Here is a 22,642-nt window from a genome sequence, read left to right on the forward strand (position 1 = left end):
ACTGAAGGTTTAATTGGAGAATATCTCCTGACATTAAAGCTCGAGTCAGCTAGAGACAAAATAGTGGCAGTCTGCTTGAGATGTTTGAACTGCAAAATCACCTGGTCAACTCGTGGTTGTTCAACAGTTTTACAAAGTGGATATTCTTTTACCTCAGAAACATGCCCTTTAATCACGTTACTCACACAATAAATATATAATAAGCTGTTGTTGGTTGTAAGTGAATTGTATTCTGTGAAAATGTAAAGCTAAAATGGTTGCCTCTCTTTCATATAAGATAAAAAGACTTGTCAGTGTTGAAGCTCAGCCCATCTTTGCATTTTGACTATACCTTTGTGTCAGAACTCAGAGTCACTCAAAAATAATGTTTCATATTCAAACCAAATGTTCACTTGTATATGCAAGGAGGAGTGAAGGAGAGCGGATAGGGACATTAAATTGTTGAGTTCAGAAAAGAAAGTATTGGATTTTTATCAGCTGTATTTCAGCCGATATTGATTCATTAAATCATGCCAGGATCAGTGTGATGATGATCTAAAGATCCATTATAGCATTATTCGACCGGCTGTAGGAGCTGACTCATCTAAATGATTCAAGCACATCAATAAGAACATATTCATTTTTATCTTATACCAAGTCCATTTCACCCTGGCGGGTTGTGCTAAAAGAACAAGGCTCAAATATTAGACACATTTTTATCAAGTAGTATTCATAATGTTTTTCATAAGATTTTCGATTCTGTTCATATATTTTACCTCCCACCCACTCTCCTGACTGATAAGCCTCCTGACTCTTTGGTTACTTCTAGTGACATCACTATGTAACACTCACGCTTCTGTTGGCTATTGCTCAATCTAGCGGTCGACCGATAATCGGCCTTGGCCGAATATCGGGGCCAATATTCCGCATTTGACCGATTATCGGTATCGGCCTTTTTTTTAATCAAATTGCCGATAAAACTTTGGCTTTGATGCGGCCGTTTCTCTGGCTGCAGTCACCACTCTGTGTACACGAGCAATGTCCCGCCCACAGCGCTATCTGATAGGCTATTACTGAAGATTTTCCGGGCGGGAGCCAGCCAGAGAGGCGGGACCTTCTCAGATTACAGGCAGGTGCGAAAGAACGCAGACACAGACTGAAGCAAGCAGCATCGCTGAGCGGCAGAGCCATACATGTGTTAAACCGAAGTTCAATAAACATCCCTATCCCCTATGCTGAAGTTGCAAAAACACCACGATCTTATGATCCAATTCTATCAGTTTCCCAGTTACACAGGGACGCGGGAAGTCAGTCAGAGTTGGGGGTGCGTGCAGCGTCTCGCAGCGGAGTAACTGTGGTGCGGAGGGGGGGGGGGTTGATATGTGAAGCTCATTAGCTAGCCAACATGTATCTAGCAAATGTTTAGCAAAATATTAGAAGTGAGGCTACTAGACTAACGTTAGGTCTACTGTAATAGCCTCACTTTTAATAGTTTGCAAAACATTAGCTAGCACTAGTGTTTTGCAGTTGCTAGCAGCTTATTGGGATTTTATGCTAGATAGACAGGCATTGTTTTGATATAATAAATTAAGCATTATTGTTAGTTAAGCATGTCAGCCTGCAGCCCCACTTCTTGTCTCTCTCTCTAACTCATTGCAGATGACTGCACTAAAGAAAAGGGCACAGAGAGGAAACCAGTTGTAAGATGTTTAAAAGTTCATTAAACATAATATATGCTTAAATGCATTTCAAAGAAGTTGTGTTGAGTTGTGTTGGAGTTTGTGTTATTCTACATTTTGACACCAAGATTTTCAGATTTTACTGCAAATGTATATCGGTTATCGGTCTCCTTGATTACTAATAATCGGTATCGGTATCGGCCTTGAAAAAACCATCTCGGTCGATCCCTAGCTCAAACACATCGTACATAATAGGCTAAGGATCGCTAAGGGGTGGACCAATCACAACAGAGCCGGCCAGCTAACCAATCAGAGCAGACTGGGCTCTGGTTTCAGACAGAGGGTGAAAAGAGCTGCTGCAGCACAGGCAGTACGAGAAAAATAAAGAGTTTTTTGAACATTGAAGCACAGTAGAGGCACAACATATACATTTGAACCTGAAAATGAGCAGAATTATATGAAACGGGGAATGAAAGAACACTGACTTTATATAAAACTGAGATGAGAGACCACCAAAGACGGAGACTACCATATGCATTGGAATTCTTGCTCTTGGATTATATAATAAAATGCTGCTACATCAGGTGTTTATTTAAATGATTGATGTCATGTATTACATCTTTTATTCAGTTTATGTATGGCATCATATATATATTGCTCCAAATTGGCAGTTATATAGGTTCTCCCTACGCGTTAAGTGGAATAAATGGTACTTTTGGAAACATGACAAGTATTTTGCTTCATCCAATATTTATGCTCTGTTTAACGCTGTGAACATAAATGTAAGTAGTTATGTGCAAAATGTTAAAGGAGAGGTGTCATGGCCATTTCCACTGATCATAATTCCATTGTTGAGGTCTACTAAAATAGAAAAATACTGTGCAATTTTCCAAACTCACATTGGTTTCGCATACAGCATCTCTTTAAAGTATGTGTATTCAGCAGTATTCACTTTCTCCACTAAATGGCTCGCTGCAGCTCTTGCCCCCCCCTCCCTGTGAGCACAGTGTGCTCCGATTGGTCGGGACCAGTCGGGACCAGTCGGGACGTTGTGAATCGCGCTGAGCTCCGTGGAGGTGTGATTTCCTTGTTTACCGATGCACAGCCAAACACAGCCAAACTCACCCTGAACACACACAAAGTCACAGCCGAAGTAAAAACAATAAGTGTGGCTTGATATTGAGTAAGAAAAAGGTTGATAAACGCTGTGAGAATGGGTCTGCAGAGAGAATTTCGCCGCGATCCCAACTGTCTGTTATCAGCCTGCAGCCAGGGAGGACAAATCAGCAGAGCTGCCTGCACTGAGTGTGTGTGTGAGGAAGTCGTGGATTGGTCAATTTGGACCAATCAGCGGGGGCTTAACTTAATGGCTCCATGGATGTAACGTAACGGCTCCACGGATTGGCCCATTTGGTTCCGGGTACCGCATGACCGTATCGCGTCATAGTTCTGGGCATGTCTACTGGATGACGTTTCACCAACGAGGCGTTTTGGGGAGGTATTTTCTGTTTTAGAGTTTTACTTGCTACAGGGTGTACTTTGAGGGTTTTGACTCTGCACACCGCTTACATGCATAAAAACCTTTATAACACACAAGGGGACGGGTAATAACCGGAAAAGCATGACATGTGACCTTTAACATTAGCCTTGTACCTTATTTGTCCTCATGGTGCTGATAAAGAAATTGTTAGTTTTTTTACGAAACGCCAAGAGTCATTTCAGTCGAACCTAGTTTGTCTGCTGTGTGAATGATTTGTAATACAATTTCAAAAGACCAGTACCTCTGCCCTCTGAACAAAAGGACGCCTCACTCTTACTGTGTTTCAAAATAGTGGATTTTATAGTCTGCTTTAACCCAATTTGAAAAAAGCTATACTTTTTTTGTGGAAGTAGCCTTCCTTTTAGAGCCTTTCGTACTGCACTGTTGCCAACAGCAAGACGTACCCTTTTCTATGCCAAACTCTTCAGCAGTCTTTTACTTTAAATTGAATAAAGCCGTTGGCTTACAAGGCTGTGCTTAAGATTTTGGCAAAAAGAGGACATTTCAAAACAGTACTGAACAATAAAACAGACTGAGCTGATGGATGAGTTTTAGTTTGAATAAATATCACAAGCTTCCTTTCTATGCATTTTCTCCTGCCTGTGTGCTCGATGGAAGCACCTTCAGACAGATCACGGAAACAAAGTTTGCCTGCACACATCCACATACACACCTCACTGTGATCATATTCAGTGTATTGTAGATCTGAAAGGCCTTTGATACAGCAGAAACCTACCAGGAAATATATTTTGATATGAGATACAAACACGATGTCATTCTTTGAAAACAAAGCAAGATGTATTCAGGACAAACATTGTGGACTTTAAGTAATTCAGTTTTGTTTGTTTGTAGTGAAAAACAACCTATGTTGATAACAGCCAATGCAAAATAACTTTATATTTTACAATATCCTCATTGCAATCACAGAAGTGTGGGTTGAAGTTAAAGTGTCGCTATAATGCTTTTTGGGGGGTTTCCCTTTCCTGTACTGTGTTATATAGGTTTTGTGCATGTAAATGGTCTGCAAAGGCTAAAATCCCAAAGTTACCTACAGAGGGAATTTCTCTCCCTCACACCCTGCCTGAAACACCTCAATTGAACTCCTTTGTTTACTCCTGTAACGTAATGACATCACTATGCAACTCTCTCAATTCTATTGTTAGAGCTCCAACACTTTGTTCATGATAGGCTAAGGCCTAGATAAAACACTTTTTGAACATTAAACATGTCACAGTAGAGGCAAACAATACAATATAAATATGAAAATGAGCATAGTGGGGCCCCTTTAAATCCCTGAAAGGTTGTGTAATAGTGTCAGGTGAATTATTAGCATTCAAAAGAATAGAGAAAAAACTAAAAATGTGAAAGCAGACAAAACCAGCTGGTGTAATAATGAGAACATTAAATATGGTTGTTTTGATTCGATGCCCTTAAAGGAGTTAAATTGTCTCTGACAATGAAACAATGAAGTAGTTTATCTAACTGTTGAAGAGCTGGAAGCTCATTTGACCAGTTAACACTGAAACGTTAATGTTAAAATGTCAGTTAAAGGAACAAATTAATGTCGTTATAAGTTTAAATGTGGCTCTAAAACCAGTTGAAATATTAGTTGAAGTTGGAGAAGAAGAACGTTTAATTGGCTGTAGAGACCAAAACCTTTCCTCAGTGACTCCACATTTGTGCACACACACCATTCTCCATCATTCATTAATGACAACTTGCTTCAACATCTTTAATGAATTCAGATGGCTTTACTTTAAAACAGCGAGGCAAAATATATTTTCAGAATGTAAAAATATGCTTACCTACTAATAAGATAAAAGCTTGAAATTTGTAAATATACATCAGATTTCTTAAGCCTCCAGGGAACTCATCCTGGCAAGCACATTTCTAGTAAGGCCACACCAATGTTTTAAAAAAGGAATAACACATTTTTCTTTGACAAATAGGAGGTTGAATTTATACAGAATTAAAAGCAACCTCAAATATATGTTTAAGTCTGTTTTAAAGCTACACCACTGCATTGGTGCACCAACCAAAAGTAACTGCAAATTATTTGAGGACAAAGGCAGGGCAAGTAATGATTGATCTTAAACTTTCCCCCCGTGGTTCTATCCAATTTGGGTCTAATCCTGTTTGTTCTGGCTTTAGCATGGGGTGCTAATGTTGTGCTGCCTATCATTCTTAGGGTGCTGAAAGCCAAAGAAACTCAAGCCTGACTCTCAGTCTGCTGCTGGATGCATTTAAAAGCAAACCATTGTGATTGGTACGTCCCCCACCCAACTCCTAATCCTCTGATCTCACAGCTAGGAGACAGACCCAGTAAAATCCTCTGTGCATACAATGAGAAGTACAATCTCTTTTTCCATGTGGATTACAGACAACACTACAAATCCTGCAGGGACTTAAATGCACTGAGAGAAATGAAGCAGCTAGGCTTAAAAGAGGGATAAACGGGAGGGTTGACAAAAAATGTTCACTGTTCAACAAAGGTTAAGAGCAAATATGCCTGTGCGAGTCAACATGTCCTTGTAAAGTTTTTTAATTGTTTTAAAAACAGACCAATTGACATTCGGCCGTGAGAGCCGTTGTTGCCTATTATTCAAGACAATACTTTGTGGCGATACTTTGTGGCGATGGGCATTACCTCGCGGCGTTACCTCACCGTAGCGGCGCTACATTGCGCCCATACATGCCGCAAATACTTCGTGCCAATACTTCGCGCCAATACTTCGTTAAATTATCTTTTGTGATATCTTTTTACCTTGTCATGCAACCTATTATCTTATCCTCCCAGTCATGCAACAAAGTCACGAATAAGGAACTAAAAAAAAGAATATGTGAATGTGGACAGTCCAATCTAAAATGGGTAGTATTTTCCTTCTAAATCATTTTAGGGAAACACTAACCAAATGACAAACAGAGCTGTCAGAAAATGAGAAACTGCCAAAACAAGGAAGGAATTGGGTTTAGGGAAGTGTTTAGTAGGGGCAGACATTAATTTAAAGGAAGGGACAGAGACAGACTGCGAATAGCCCTCCATGCACTCATGAAGCCCAGACAGTGTCCATCAGTTGAACAAGGACCTTTGAAAGAATGCCACAGAGGCAGAGCCGAGCCAACACACTGCTCTCTCTGTTTAGCTCTCGAGACTCTGGAGGAAAACACACTGATTTGGAAGGCAGACGATAAGACCCAGTGAACCTCCTTCATTCATTCTGACTGGCTCTCCGTGCCACCGTTTCAGAACACCCTTGCTGTGCACTAGTGGACACAAATAGTTCAATCAGGAGAGACGTGATGTATGAAATACATGTTTATTACCGGGACACATGGTATAAGAAAATGATGATTGACAGATTACAACAATGAATTAACTGATGTTTGGAGATTAGGCCCCGGTTTGTAGGATGATCATTCGGGAGGGGAAAACCGCTCCGATGAACCCCCCCGGGGTCTAGACACTGGTGGTGGTGATAAATGGTTCGGTCTGGTCTGAAGGAAGAAGGATTAGCTTGGCCCTGAATTAGGAGACAGGAGGACGAAGGGGTGGAGGAGGGTTGTGCGTTGACACCTGAAATGACAACTGACAGAGAGGGAAGAGCAGATTTAAAGGGGTTAGCAGGTGCGATGATTGGCTAGCTGGGGAGTAACGCCCCTGATTACTTAATGGAAGAGGAGATTGAAGTAACGTGTAACACCAGGGGGTATTGGGCTTCCTCATTGAACTTGCGCTAAGCTTCATTTCAATCAGGAGAGACGTGATGTATGAAATACATGTTTATTACCGGGACACATGGTATAAGAAAATGATGATTGACAGATTACAACAATTAATTAACTGATGTTTGGAGATTAGGCCCCGGTTTGTAGGATGATCATTCGGGAGGGGAAAACCGCTCCGATGAACCCCCAAAGAGAAGAGAAGTAAGAAGTACTGAGATGTGAAGCATTTCTTACCTTACTGGCTGATTGAGGAGATCTGTGGATGAAATGAGATAGCACGGGGACATGATGAGAATGTCGGAATCACTGCAGGGTTAATGTGAACGCCAACCATGGTTAGCGCCTGCATAGCGGATTTAGACAACCGCTGACCCACTGGCCGCAACCTGCACGCGCAGGGTTAAACATGACGCTGACCCGCTGGCCGCAACCTGCACCCGCAGGGTTAAACATGACGCTGACCCACTGGCCGCAACCTGCACCCGCAGGGCGGATGTAGGATGTGAAGGCAGAGGAGGACCACCGTCCCGAGTTGCAGGGATGAGGGAGAAATGCCTTGAATGGCAGCAGAGGTGGCTGCACCTGTCTGAACGAAAGCCCTGATATGCTATTAAGACGCCACCACCAGTTATATGCATATTTACCATAGGTAAACTGAAGAGATCTTGGATTGGCAGCACGAGCCGATGTCCGGGCAAAGAGGGAGATGTGGACAAGTAATGCACGAGAGCTGTTAGCTTGAGTACAGTGATGCATGAATATCATAACCTGGCTTAACACGAGCCAAGTGAGCATGAACCCGAGAATATGAATGAAGTGCAGGATGCATGCAGAAAAAGACGTACACTTAGTTAAATACTGAGACATGACCCATGATATAGTATAGCTTAATTAGCAGTTAAGTGCGCCGGGATGAGTCATAGATGCTGATGAGCTGATTGAGTGATTAAGACCATCTTCTATCATCTGAAATGAGGATGATGGAGGGACGCTAGCGTTAGATCCAGCGAGTGTGATGGTAAATGTGTAAGCGATAGGAAATCTGAGCGTGCCTCTATGGCAGATGATCTCATGCAGATATTCCCCCCAAAACGGAGGATGTGCAGTGCACGTCCTTAAGAGTCGGGGAAAAACGCGGTCGTCGTGAGGCCGGCGGATGCCACGTCCAGAAACGGGAGATGATGGCGTGCCGAAGATTATCCGCATGCGAAGTACGGTTGCCCGGTGAGGAAGAGCAACTGTCGTTGAAGACGTTTATGTGGATGCACGCAGTTTGGTTAGAGGAACGTTAATACCATGAGCTTGATGTGATGCCTAGGCACTCCAGGTGTGTGACTGGGCCTATAGTTCCTCATGATTAGGAACGCTGTGCTCCTGGAGGATTCTCCTCTTCTCTCTTCTTCTTCTCTTTCCCAGTTGAGCGGAGTTATAGGTTAGTAGTGTTGTATTTGAACACTAGATGGCGTAGATTCCGTGCGTAGAAAGGGGGAACATTGACCGTTGTCATCGAGATTGCCCTTAGCAATACCAGTCATGCTAGTAGCCTACGCTAAAGCGAATAGAGTTGTGACGAGCAGTAGCGCTTGAACGATTGAATAGAACGCGACCGCACCTTGAAACGCTTATACGAGTCCGGCAGCACTAACCAGTATTGAGATTCTGTTATTGTGTAGGAAACGGTTTAATGCCGCAATGATATTGACAGTAGTCAAGATGACTGATTAGCTTGGTTGCTAAGCAACGTCACCTGTAGGATGCCAGATAACTTTAATGACGGTGTTGTGATGCCGACGGCGTAAACTCATACTGAACCACATTGCTAAGAGATGGGAAATAATTATCGGCTGTTTATATGACAGTCGGACAGTGAGTGCTTAACGGCAACCGTTGGCGTGTGAGTTGACGATGGAATAAGCTCCGGTGCACACGCCTGCAGCGGCGTTAATGCCGCTGAACTACATGATGACCGATACATCACGGCATTCTAGAAAAAGTATAGTTTGAAGAAATAGTTCTGATTGAATCTGCTTCGTATAATTAAAAACTACCCGACACAATCCTCTATTGATGTTTGTTTGACAGCGGTATTGGGAGAAAAACGGCGACGTAAACAGTTACGTCATGATGATTTATTGACTTATTCAGTCAATAAATCATTCAATTAATTGAGTCAATTCCTAATTTATTTAGTATGGTCGTGTCATAAACGGGATAATGTGCAGCGACTTGGTCATTGAGGAAAATAAGCCCTACGAAACACCGTCCATTTCAGGTAATAGGCTACTGTGTTGAAGCTTGAAACTGCGTTCCTTACTGAGCATTGTAACGGGTAGTAATGACCCGAACTGCATTAGTAATGCGTTACATCACTTCGTACGCAAGTAATACGTTACTGAAGCTCCATACTGTAACACGTTACGCCCAACACTGCCTGGAACTCACCTTAACCCTGAACTAAAAGTAGCAATGCATATTGTTGAACTTTTCCTGTCGGCTCCCGACCGTAGTCGAGGAAACAGGGGGGAATGACTCTCTGTCGTCTCCCAGGGCAGAAGCAACGCGCTTCGGGTTCAATAACCCCATTATCGGAATGACTGGAGAGAGGCGAGCTCTACTTGGGAGGTCGTTGCATTTATTTAGCTCTTCTGTTTCGCGAGATGGATAGAAACATATATATCCCGCTCACTCACTCGCTCTACTATACCCGCGCACACATGCACGCGCCACACCCCTCTCTTAAAGGGGTAGCGATCTCACTCTGCATGACCCTAATGTCATAACGATATAACGAACATCTCGTGAATTTGTTGCAACTGCCTCTTGCCAGCGCTACCCTGACGCCTGTTTTAGAGGTGAGGCGCAGGAAAGAGAGGCGAGAGCCTGACTGTGCAATGAACCTGCTAGCCGCCATGTCCAGTAGTAACTACTGAGCCGGGAGGAGAAGTAGCTTCAATGGGATGTAGCTTAAGCCCTGCCTGCCTGCAGGAGGGGTTGTGGTTGAAGCCAGAGATGGGTAAGCTTCGCATGCGATGAGGGCCCGTTCCGCGTGAAGCCGGAAGCGCCGCATTTGAACGGCCCTAATGCGAGTGATGCCCTATCGAGAGACTGAAGGTGTGCGTCAATTGTTTGTGTGAAATAGGCCATTTCCATTAAGCCGGAGGAACTTCCGTGGAGCCGATTTCCTTATCTTTTCCTCCCGCGTCCGGGTTTGCGGGGCGGCCGGCTGGAACCGCTAGCCGACTGGGGAACGCCGCCTGTAGCTTAATCCGCAAGACTGCGGAGCTGATGAATATATGCCTGGAGCTGGGACGAAGCCCTACTGCTGCTTGCCTTAACCATGAACACAGTGACGCGTATACTTGTGCGTTGACATCTGAAATGACAACTGACAGAGAGGGAAGAGCAGATTTAAAGGGGTTAGCAGGTGCGATGATTGGCTAGCTGGGGAGTAACGCCCCTGATTACTTAATGGGAGAGGAGATTGAAGTGACGTGTAACACCAGGGGGTATTGGTCTTCCTCATTGAACTTGCGCTAAGCTTCATTTTGACTATGGGGACATTTTAGTTTTGAACATGCTCATTGTCTCTATTTTGTGCTGACATTTAACATCTTGAAATGTGGCGTTTTTTATAGCTAAAAAGCAGTCTTTGTAAGAATGAAAGACAGACTAATTCTTATTTTAGGTTAATAAGAAGGATTCAGTGCCTATTTTGTAGACTCTTACCTCTGAGTAAAGTTATCCAAGCTGGAATGGTATCTTAAATGAGACATCTAAAGGAAATTATGCTGGATACTTTTGCATTTCAAACCTAAACAAAGATACATCTCTTTAGAGCCTCAGTTTATATTCCCTCCATGTCTGGGAAATGAAAAAAAACCACACCACTTAAACTTGAAACGTACTACTGGGGGAACAGGCAAAGTCCTTACGGAGGAAAAAGAGGTGTGTCAAACCTCAAAGCTTCTTGTTGTGCTAACCACTGAACAACCTTGTGGCCCATGGGAAATATTAAAACTGGCTTTGACTTTGAAAATGGTCGACTGGGCCATTGTTGCCCTGCTACAGGGAGCACAGTGCTCTATGCTGGCAGTGTAACAATTCAGCCGGACATTATAAGTGAATTGGTTTTGGCAGCAGATCGTGCTATTGGATTTAGCTGAAATTCACCTACTTAGTTGTAGTTCATTTACCTTGAAGTGTTTCTGTACACAGGCATGTACCATCAGCTTGTTGGGAAGGAACCAGGTGTTTTCTAACAGTTGTTATTTAATTGGGGTGAAGATTTGACCAAGAGATATTCATTCTTAACAGTTCACAACAGCATCTCAAATGGCGTAATTGTGTGGTGAAATCAGTTGATTTCAATATCATTTTGCTCTCAGTGGATTTGCTCAAAGGGACAAATCTGTGCACATTTTTGTCTCCCAGTTCAATTTTGGTTTATCCAAGTTTGACCTTTAAGGGATATGAGAATAGGAAATACAAAAATATTGTCACTGTGTGTCACCTTCCAATGATAATTAACCTTCTTCGTCGTAGCATAATCTAGTCAAAAAGGCATGTGATGGTTTGCAGAAAGTTGTGTGACAGAAGTCGATGTTTTGAATACATCTTTTGGTTCAAATGTGTGCATTTTTTTAAAATGAATGGCAATGTTTATCCTGATTCAATACACCTTCAGAGAAATCCTTTGGTGATGAGACATATAAAATGTTTATGAAATGCATGTTCACAAACACGTGTTATAAACGAGGAAATTGTACGTGGGCCTAATGCACTCTATTACTTAACCACTAGAAATACTGTTTTAATATAAAGTTGGAAGAAAACAAAGTAATGTTAATATTTTATATTAGAAAGAATTGCCTAACAGAATGATTCTTTGTTCCCCCTTCTTCACCCTTCTGCCTCACTTGCCCTTGCTTTATCCACCCCTCTGAACTCCCTTCCGTCTTATCTACCCCTCTCCTCCACCCTCGTTTCTTTCCTTCATCTTTCCTCACCCTATCACAGGGGCGTGGAGCCTTATGACCCCCCCACCACAGTGCTGGTCCAGAGACATGAGCCCCAGGGTGTCTCCACTATACTCAGCAGCACCGACTTCTTCCAGAGTGAACAGAACCGCACGGTGATCCTGGAGCAGGCCGACAGCTTCCAGCTCCGAGACAAGTACCTGTTTGCCACCACCACCCGGGTAAGAGAAGCTGAGCACGCTGAACTGTGTTTGGTTAATGTCATTTTAAAAAAAAATGAATTTGGCAGGGGGTGGTCTCTTGCCACTGTGTTATTCTTGACATCAAAACCTTTTCTAACACATAAAGGTTGTACGGAGTAATGATGACTTTTTTTACAAAGGTTGAATTTGAGCTGACAAATTACCTCATTTATTGATCTGTCAATAGACCCAATATCACTTTAAAATCCTCATGTTTATTAATCTCAGGGTTTGTACGGTCATTGAAAACCTGGCAAAGTCATGGAAATTCAAAATGCAAATTCCAGGCCCTGGAGAATTTATGGAAAACAATATTTTTCCCAAAGTTTTGGAAAAGTCATGGAAATGTAACTAAAGTTGCGTCAAATATAATTTACATTTTATCTAATTGCCGAAATAATGTGCGGTCGCGAGCTGTTATGTGCCGTTATGTGCCATCATGACGCGCATGGTGTTATTTTTTAATATATGAAGCGCGAGCTGTGTGCTCGAGTCTTCCTGCCTGTCGGCTGAACTCTGCTGCTCCGGGATGAGGGTCAGCTACATTATCTACGGTGCGTTCGTTAACTGTGCGGAGTCACTGTGGTACAGACTGAGCCGCTGGTGAACAGCTGTTAGAACGGGCCGTTCAGGTGTTCAGAGCAGAGCTCCCTGTCGGAGCGGCAGAGCATGATGTGAACTGAAAAGTTTTTCTGTCGCAATATCATTTAAGGAATCGTTGAGCTAGCTAGCTAGCGTACATTGTCACTATCTGCTATCGTTAGCTTTAGCCTTTGTTTTCTAATAGTTTTTTTCATAGGCTATAAACAGAGGTGGTATAAGTATAGATATTTACTAGAGTAAAAGTAGAAGTACTCAGATCTTGTACTTTAGTAGAAGTACTCAGATCTTGTACTTAAGTAGAAGTACTCAGATCTTGTACTTAATAAAAGTATAGTACTCAGATCTTGTACTTGAGTAAAAGTAGAAGTACTTAGATCTTGTACTTGAGTAAAAGTAGAAGTATTCAGATCTTGTACTTGAGTAAAAGTAGAAGTACTCAGATCTTGTACTTGAGTAAAAGTAGAAGTACTTAGATCTTGTACTTGAGTAAAAGTAGAAGTACTCAGATCTTGTACTTGAGTAAAAGTAGAAGTACTCAGATCTTGTACTAGAGTAAAAGTAGAAGTACTCAGATCTTGTACTAGAGTAAAAGTAGAAGTACTCAGATCTTGTACTTGAGTAAAAGTAGAAGTACTTAGATCTTGTACTTGAGTAAAAGTAGAAGTACTCAGATCTTGTACTAGAGTAAAAGTAGAAGTACTCAGATCTTGTACTTAAGTAAAAGTAGAAGTACCAGAGTGTAGGAATACTATGATACAGTAAAAGTACTGCATTCAAAATGTTCCTCAAGTAAAAGCAGAAAAGTATTCTCATCAGAATATAGTGAAAGTAGCGACAGTAAAAGTAGTCGTTGTGCAGATTGGTCCATTTCAGAATAATATATATGATATGTTTTATAATGATTGATCATGAAAGTGTTCTCAAAGCTGGTAAAGGTGCAGCTAGTTTGAATGACTTTGTATACTGCAGGGTAGCTTGTGGATTTACTCCAGGTGGAACTAAAGTCTGATTTAACACTTGATTATATTTCACATCATTCATCCACATCTGTAAAGTAACTGAAGGTATTAAATACATGTAGTGGAGTAGAAGTACACCATGTACCTCTGAACTGTAGTGGAGTAGAAGTATACAGTAGCAAAACATTGAAATACTTAAATAAAGTACAAGTATCTAAAAATTGTACCCACGTATAGTACTTGTTGAGTTTATGATCTTAGTTACTTTACACCAGTGGCTATAAAGATAGAAAGACTAAGCCTTGCACAGAGGCATGACAATACATTTTCAAAATGCTCAACAGTGCTGCCAGAATGATAAACTGACTGCTACACAATTAAAATAAATGCTTTTATATATTTCTATTAGATGTGACTCTTTGGCGTTTCTGTTATTATTACCTGCTGCTTTAGTTGTTCTGACTGCTAACATCCTGTTATTCCTCATTTTAAAGCCGATATTCCGTGGGGTCGGGGGCTCGGATCCTTGTCACCTTTTTCATACCTGATGAGTTTGCATCCCTGACTACAGTTGCTTCAGCGTAGAAGCTAGTAAGCCTACTACTTGATTTGTTTTACATAGGCACAACATGTTTCATATGCAGACCTTATTTTCCTGTTCCATGTTCAAATAAACCATTTTCAGTGGTAATTTTTATTTGGTCATGGAAAATTAGGTAAAGGTCATTGAGAAGTCATGGAAAAGTCATTGAAAATCATTGGTGAAAAAGTGTATGAACCCTGTAATCTTTCATATCATTACAAATGGAGTATCTTCTCTGCTTTTAATCGGCCAACCCTTAATGACAAAAAACAGGCTTTTAAAATTCAACTTACTGCTCAATAACCGCTGATTATATAAGAAATAACTTTTAGCAAGGATAATGCACCTCCTGAAAAACCTTCTTCAAAACAAACAATTTCAGTCCTCCTTTATTAAATAGGTTATCTGGAAATGAGAAGGAACATGAAATGGTTCTGTAAGATAATTAAAGGGGAACAAAATTGGTTGTGAGAGTTGGAGGAAATTGAAAGTTTCAATTTAATTTAATTTAGTCCACTCTGTTTTTCTGCAATTGTCTGTATTTCCCCCATTGTTTAATAGGCCTTTTTATGATTTTGGGGTTTTCCATTTCCTGTAGTGGATTATTTAGGTTTGTGTGCTTGTAAATGGTCTGCAAAGGCTAAAATCCCAGAGTTCCCTCCTGTACACCTCAAAGCAGTTGACCAATCACAACAGAGCCGCCTAGCTAACCGATCAGAGCAGAATAAAGCACCTTTTTTGAACATTTAAACATGTTACGGTAGAGCCACAAAATACAAATATGAAACCTGAACATTTGCAGAATACTGTATATCCTCTTTAATCAATAACACTCCACTAAAAGTCTTTATTTATCCGAACCAAAAGACAGAAATATAATGCTACAATGGACAGAAACTATTTCAAAATGTTTAACAACTTGCAACAATGCACCTGCATACATTTTTTTTAAAAGCTCACTTTGTATTACAGCTTAGTTGAGCAATGTAGTGAGCTACCAGTTTCCCACCTTAGCATAATGTGCTGAGTGTAACAGACGTTAGGTCAATATTTGGCAGGCGGTAACGTGAAGCGCTGTATTTTTGTCATTGTTAGTCTCCAGTGTTTGTGTAGAAAAAGCCTCGCTTAGGCAGCAGACAAACACACAGCGGAGCAGATGGTGAATAAGATTTGGATCTCTTCTACGTTTCACAGGGTGCCTCGGACAGATTTGCTTTCTTCCGCATGACATTCCGGCTTGGGCTAACTGCAGTGTTTGAGAAACAATTGTAATCGTAAGACAAGTCAGCTGTGAAAGATTTGTCTGATTGGATTATTGATATCAGGTAGTTCATCATACTAGGTTAATGCATCTAGCTGTGCATCAAATCTTACTGCTTAGTCGCTTTTTGTATACTGCATTTATGAGTCAGGGATTTTTGCAATTTTTGTTTTGTTTTGCTGCATTGTAAGAATTTACACCAATCTATATAACAATCCACAAATCTGAAAAAAATAAAATCCAATAGAATGTTGCCATTGGATTTCAGCCCATACAATAAGCTCTGTGGCAAATACACATTCATGATACTTAACATGTTTTGTTAAGCAGGATAATCTCCACATATTAACACCACATTTTTGAAGCGTTAATGCAATCGACTGAAGTAAATAGGTAACGCTAGGCTATAAACTAACTATGTGATGACGTTTTGCAGTCTCTTTTAGTCACGTAAATGTTTTGGACATTCACGAGTGGTGTATTCACTGACGTTGGAGGACAAAACGTGAAAATCTCTTCAGATTGTGTGAACCACAGAATTTACTTCATACTTCTAACCACAAACATTTTTAAAAAAAACTGACTTTGAGACAAGGGAGCCGCAAGTGGTAAAAATGATAAAAGTAAAAAGTTATTTGCGGGTTTTAGGACTCGTTTCTGCACCACTATATAGCTATCAAGTAACCAACGCAACATCAATATACATACCTACATTAATGATCAGATCTTACCACAGGGTCATTAGTAATGGACTGTGTTTCACATCCCATTTTTCCCATCTTTCATCAAAGATATGTAGTTCAATGTAACTATTACTTAGTTATGTTTTCCATTGCAATACTGCGCTAATTATGCAATGATTCAAATGACTGAATCTACTTTAACTTGGTCGCTTTCTGCTCTGCTATTTGCAAATGTGATGAGGAAGGCAAGTGATCTATGAATACAGTCTGTAAATGCAGATTCATGTTGCATATGGTGCAATTTACTGGGTACACAGCAAGCAGGCAGTGTTAAGCTCTGTGCTAATAAAGTGTCAGAAATATACAGCAGCTTCAATAATTACCAGTGGCTAATGTGGTCAAACTAACGAGTAATCCTCCCTTGCAATTACGATTGTGGTCCAATTACACGCAGAGGTTAACCTCAAAGTGTGGAGAGGCCAACAACTGCCAAGAGTGGTTTTGTTTACTGCTCGGGATGTGACGCAAGACGTTGTAAAACGAGGCATGTGCAGGGTTTAAGGCAGAGACAATGGCCTTCTTTTTTCTTTGGGGCCTTTTTTTATCCCCCAGTTAAAAGAATTATTTGCATTAAATGTGTGAGTTCACCCAATTTAACCTATGCTGGCATGTATGAGATGGAAATGCCACTCTGTATCATTCATCATTTAAAAGGTTAGCAAGGATTTAGTCTTTTCCGTGTTGAAAAGCACCATCAGGAGGATGTATCAGTCAAATAAGAATCTAGCGTCAGCTGTTCAGCCCTGTGCTTTGTAGCTTTAAATTAGCACTGTCCGACAGAAATTGTAGTGAGAATTCCTTAAGTTATATTTCACATCTAGATCTTAATCATCTTAATTGAGATCTCTAAGGAATTGTGAGTTTCTGCTTCTGTCACTCTGTGAAATGATAACTTTAGCTAACGTTAGCGAATGTTAGCTCCTAAAGATAAAGTTGGATATATTGACCAAAAGAGACTGAGGATATCTGACTGATATCTTGACCTTTTTTCTCAGGCCTGAGAGTAGAGTTGTGCAACAGCTCAAGCAACAACAATTTCACAACAGTAGACGGTTGAACGGAAAATATTCTTTTTAATACAGCCTTGGAGGCTTTTTCGAACTGATATCAGATATAGTGAGGGAGGCGTGTGGCGTAGTGGGTTGTACGTAGGTGTTCGGATCAGGGGGTCACAGGTTCAAACCCCACTGCAGTCAGCATGTCGTTGTGTCCCTGAGACACTTCACCCCAAATTGCTCCTGTGGGGATTGCCCACAGTATTGAGTATGTAAGTCGCTTTGGATGAAAGCGTCTAACAAGTAATATGTAATGTAATAGTGTGTTATGCTAGCTTTAGCTGTGATGAGCAAAGTGTAAGAACTGTACAAACTGTGTGAAAATAAGTTAAAATTATTGTTTGAGCAATTAACCTTACCTCAAAGTGGATTTACTATGTTTTTTCTGGAGCTTTTGACCACTAGAGTTTGTTCAGTAGTAATCAAAAGAGTGTTGTCATCAATTGACCTACAGTAAGTATGGAAATGGCATTTTTAAGGTGATAACAGTCGAAGATGACCTTGATGTCTGATTAAAAGCTGCAAATAAAGGATAGTATGTGAACCATGACTTCATGATAACAAGAATAAAGCCTAATTTTATACCTAATAAAGATCATCGTTTGCACTCATTGTAGCATTATCTTCCTACTTACAGGACAGATAAAACCATTGTTCTAAATCATTTCCAATCCAAATATGTATGCAGATTAGAGAACAAAACCTTCTCAAATTCGACTTCGACCTAATACTGATCCATCTGGGGCTCGCTGACTTGGAAAATAAAGTAAAAGCCTTTGAGTTCAAGAGGGCAACATAATACTGCCAACACATGCTCTGTTTGGTTGTGTTTCCTTTCTGAAGTGTTTCCTCAGAGAGTTTATAGACTAATTAATCGGTGCTATATGGGATATAGGAAGTCATTACTGACTTCCAGAGAAGCGCTGAGATAACAGTGGCAGTGCAGAGGCATAAAGTTGAGAGATGTTTTTGACGATTCAATCATCAAAAACATCTCTAAACGTTATGCCTCTGCACTGCCACTGCTCTGTACATGTATTTCTTTTACCATGGGAAGAAACACAGTAATAGGTTACTGTAATGTATTACTTTTTGTGTAGATTGCTTATATTTGCTGGTTATTGTGTTTTTGTGTCTTAGCATAATTTCTGCTAGCTACCAAAGTGTACAACGTTAGCGTCATTCTGAACTAAAAATAAAAGTTAAGAGTTGGACATACTGAATTTTAAAACCTGCCTATCCACATCTGGCTTCACTCCCATATTGTGCTACATTAATACTAATGTACTGCTTTATGTTATAAACAACTGAGATTGCAATATCATTTAAGGCAATATATATTGCAATACAAAAATACAAGCTTGTTCTTTAATGCTACAATTAAGAATTAAATGGATCACTCAGGGGCATGACAGCTTCCTAAAAGTTTTGTATGAACAAAGGCAAGTAGGAGCTGCTAGCAGAGCTATCTATATTTGTTTTATTATGAAGAATCCTTTTAGGTGCTGTTTACACGAGAATGCAAACGGTTGTATCCGCTACTTTTCTCTTTCGTATAGCCCGTTCATTCACACGAGGCCGTAACGGAAATGCGGAAACGGACCCCGCAAACGATAACGGGTCCCAAGGTGGATAGATCTGTGTGTACGCCCTATACCAGGGGTGCCCAACCAGTCGATCGCGATCGACCGGTCGATCGCAGGGAGATTCCCAGTCGATCGCGAGATGTGTCTAAAAATAGAACAACAATATTCTGTTTTATCGTTAATGTCCTATAACATAATCTTCCTGTGCCAGAATAATGCACTTGAACGCATCAAAGCTTTGTGATTGGCCGGCGTGACCCCATGTGTCGGGACGTGGCTAGTGGGCAGTGCACTTATTCGCTAACGTTGTCCGTGTCAACAGGAGTGACAGTCTGCACACAAACAGACCGCAATTATGGCAGAAGCAAAACATATATATAATTTTCACTCCGAGTGGGAGGATGATTATTTTTGTATCTATGCCAATTCAAAGTCCATCTGTCTCATCTGCAATGCAAGCGTGGCTTTATCGAAGAAGGGTCATTTAGGAGCGGCATTTCAAAACAGTGCACAAACGCTACGAGACGGAATTCCCTTCTAATTCTGCCCTACGCTCCCAAAAGGGGAGGGGCCTGAAAGGACAGCTAAATGCACAGCAGTCCATTTCCACCAGGCCCAACAACAAGAGCAAGGCTGCTCCCAGAGCATCTTATCGTGTCAGTCACGTTCTTGAGAAACACATGAAGTCTTTCAAAGACGGCGAAGTTGTGAAAGAAGCTTTCCTGGAGGCTGCGACGCGCTTTTGGGGGACAGTAAAAATAACAGTAGCATTTCAACAGGTTTTTGATATAATAAAAACTCAAGTTAGATACCGTTATTGATCAGCTGTAAGTTTTAGTTTGTTTGAACTTATTCATTATAATTATTGAACAAAATGGTATAAGAATGCAAACTTAAATTGATTATAGTCTATTATCAATTCAGTTTAAGAAACTAGTGTTGCTTGCATCCTATTTTTAAAGGCATTTCTTTTTATACTCTACTAAAATGCAACAAAAAAAGGGTTTGATTCTATTAATTTTGTCTTTTTTATTGCACTTTGGCAGCAGATTCCTGTGTAGCTTCAGATCTGAGTTGTCTTATTAGTGAGCCTAATTTATACTTTTGTAGCAACACTATTTTTATATAATGGCAAAGAAAGGGTTCAGAGTCTTTTCTTTTTTCCCTGTGTCATATGTGGCAGCACTGTTCAATGTTTCTTGAAAACATTACCCACTGTAGTATGTGACGTGTGAATAAACTCCAACTCTATCAACAACACTGTTGTGTAACTTCAGTTAAATACTTGTATGTGTGTAGATTAGAAAGAGGTAAGATAAAGGATCTGCAGTATTTTATGAAGTATTAATTGTACAAAGGTCAGTTTTATTCAAGTAGAAGTGTGTATTTACCTGGTAGGAGGCTGTCAGTAATGGCTACGCCTCTCTATTTGGACTGGTAGATCTCGGCAGACTGGCAACTTTAAAAGTAGCTCTCGGTTCAAAAAAGGTTGGGCACCCCTGCCCTATACGATCATTTCCTGATAACAATGAAGCCATCGCCCCACCTCTGCTGCTCACTGCTGTAGCATGGTCAGTAGCTACAGATGTTAGTGCAAAATCTACAGCTCCTCTACCACAACCATCAGCAACAAGTGGACATGGAGAATTACATGAACTACATATTGCTAAATCCACTGCGTGGCATAAACAGAAGGGCAACCATGCTCTGTGGTCTTCTTCGCTGCTTTTGGTGTATTTTGTGGCGCCACTTACAGACCCGGCATATGTACTACAGCGTCTCCAGCGCTTTCGAGCGGTCTCGTGTGAACGGAAGACTTTTTTGATATCGTATTCGGTTCGTTTGCGTTTCGTTTGCGTTTGCGTGTAAATGGGGTCATAGTTACTTTCTTTCATTTTTCTGTCTTTGGTTTGCACTAATTGGATTAGAATAATGAAATATTACAAGTGCTTTTGGCAGTGCCAAGCTGCTTAAGCTAATTAAAGAGCCATAAATTGAGGGTTTTATATAGAAACATCTTAAGGATCTTAAGGAATAGAGTGCTAATCAGACTTTAAATATGCAGCCTTTGGTCCCATCAGGGGGACTGGAGTAAGATAACCGGCCTAATAGATGTAATGGGGACATTTATAATAGGGCTGTGCGATTATGGCAAAAATCATAATCACGATTATTTGGGTCAATAATTGATATCACGATTATTTTGACGATTATTCATTGACCATTTATTGAACTTTAAAACAAATAATATTTTACCAATAAACAAGAACAAATATGTTGGACCGCACTTCCAAAACCATACTAAACATATATTATTAATATGATAAATAAAAATAAATTGGACCAAAATAAATTAAATCAAACATGATGCAGTGCACTGTCACAACCTACTGAAAACTCCTTAACATATAGCCAACATTTTGGTAAAACATATTCAACATATTCCACTCAGTTAAACGTTGAAGGCTGGCCAACCGTCATGGTCCAGAAGTAACAGGAAATAAATGTTGAACTACAATTTAAGACCAAATAAAAAAAATGTAGGCCACCATGGCAAATGCTGGTAGGGCTGCTCATGTCATCTCTTAAAGATTTTTTGCAAGAAACAACAGCCTGTTTACATGGTCTAGTTTCAGAGATGAGCGCAGGCAGGTGACGATATTGCCACCTGTACTGAAGACCCTCAGCCACGCTCCGACACATGTGACGCCGGCCAATCACAAAGCTTTGATGCGTTCAAGTGCATTATTTTGGCACAGGAAAATTATGTTTCAGGACATTAACGATAAAACAGAATATTGTTGTTCTATTTGTAGACACATCTCGCGATCGACTGGTTGGGCACCCCTGGGCTAGACCATAGGTCTGTTGTGGTAGCAAAGTAGTCAGCTGAAGCCACATCTCTCTCAACTTCCCCACGGCATTTGTCATATAGTGCAGGCAGCGCAGACCTGCTGAAATAATACCGAGACGGCATCGCGTAACGCTTGTCCAACGTGTTGACAAGTTGCTTAAAGCCCTGGTTGCTAACAGTGGACATATCTTTAGCGATGTGAAATGTAATGGCAAAGTACTTGCAAATAGTGGAAATAGTTTTACCCTTCTTTTTAACGAGTTGCTGCTCTTGTTCTGACATCTTCGCTCTCGCTGAACACTCACAACACATGTCACTCCCACGTGGCCGAGTGGGCTTTTAGGGAGAGGCGAAAGCGCACCCAGCAAAATAATCGTATTTTGTCAATTATGCTGTTTTCATAATCGTCGCAAGCCATAATCGTAATTGCGATTAAAATACGATTAATTGCACAGCCCTAATTTATAATGCCTTCTTATCTTAGCAGTTATCTTTAAGCCATATTACTTCTCATCTAGATCAGTTTCTGTGCAAAGAAAGTCTGGGACAGATGGAGAAGAAAACAGGAAGTACAGATTGGAGGAGTAATTATTCCTCTACAAAGTGCAACAGTACTCCCTTCTGAAGCTCTTGCTTACTAGCAGTTTTTTTTAAAACAACACAGTTTAGTGAATACCACAGACAAATTCCTGGCCCTCTCCTCATCTGTGTTTTGGTATTTTACAGGAAATTCCCAGAAGAGCTTTGCTGTTTAGAACTCCATGTTACCACATTGACACTTGCTATTGCTGCTATTCTATTGTTTCTTCAAAGAGAAAGTATTTATTTTTCTCATTCTAAATGAAACTGAAGGAAG

At 40.7% G+C, this 22,642-nt stretch overlaps 1 protein-coding gene across 2 annotated transcripts in view; it reads left to right on the forward strand.

The window, feature by feature from the left end:
• The window catches only part of sorl1 (sortilin-related receptor, L(DLR class) A repeats containing), a 164,666-nt gene that overhangs the window by 46,180 nt on the left and 95,844 nt on the right, over positions 1 to 22,642 (forward strand). For both annotated transcript variants that reach the window (XM_034239940.1, XM_034239941.1), the window contains exon 6: positions 11,941 to 12,121. In XM_034239940.1, coding sequence (XP_034095831.1) covers positions 11,941 to 12,121 — 181 coding nt within the window. The remainder of the gene's footprint in view (positions 1 to 11,940; positions 12,122 to 22,642) is intronic.

This window comes from Gymnodraco acuticeps, unplaced genomic scaffold, assembly GCF_902827175.1.
Source record: "Gymnodraco acuticeps unplaced genomic scaffold, fGymAcu1.1, whole genome shotgun sequence".
Classification (NCBI taxonomy): domain Eukaryota; kingdom Metazoa; phylum Chordata; class Actinopteri; order Perciformes; family Bathydraconidae; genus Gymnodraco; species Gymnodraco acuticeps.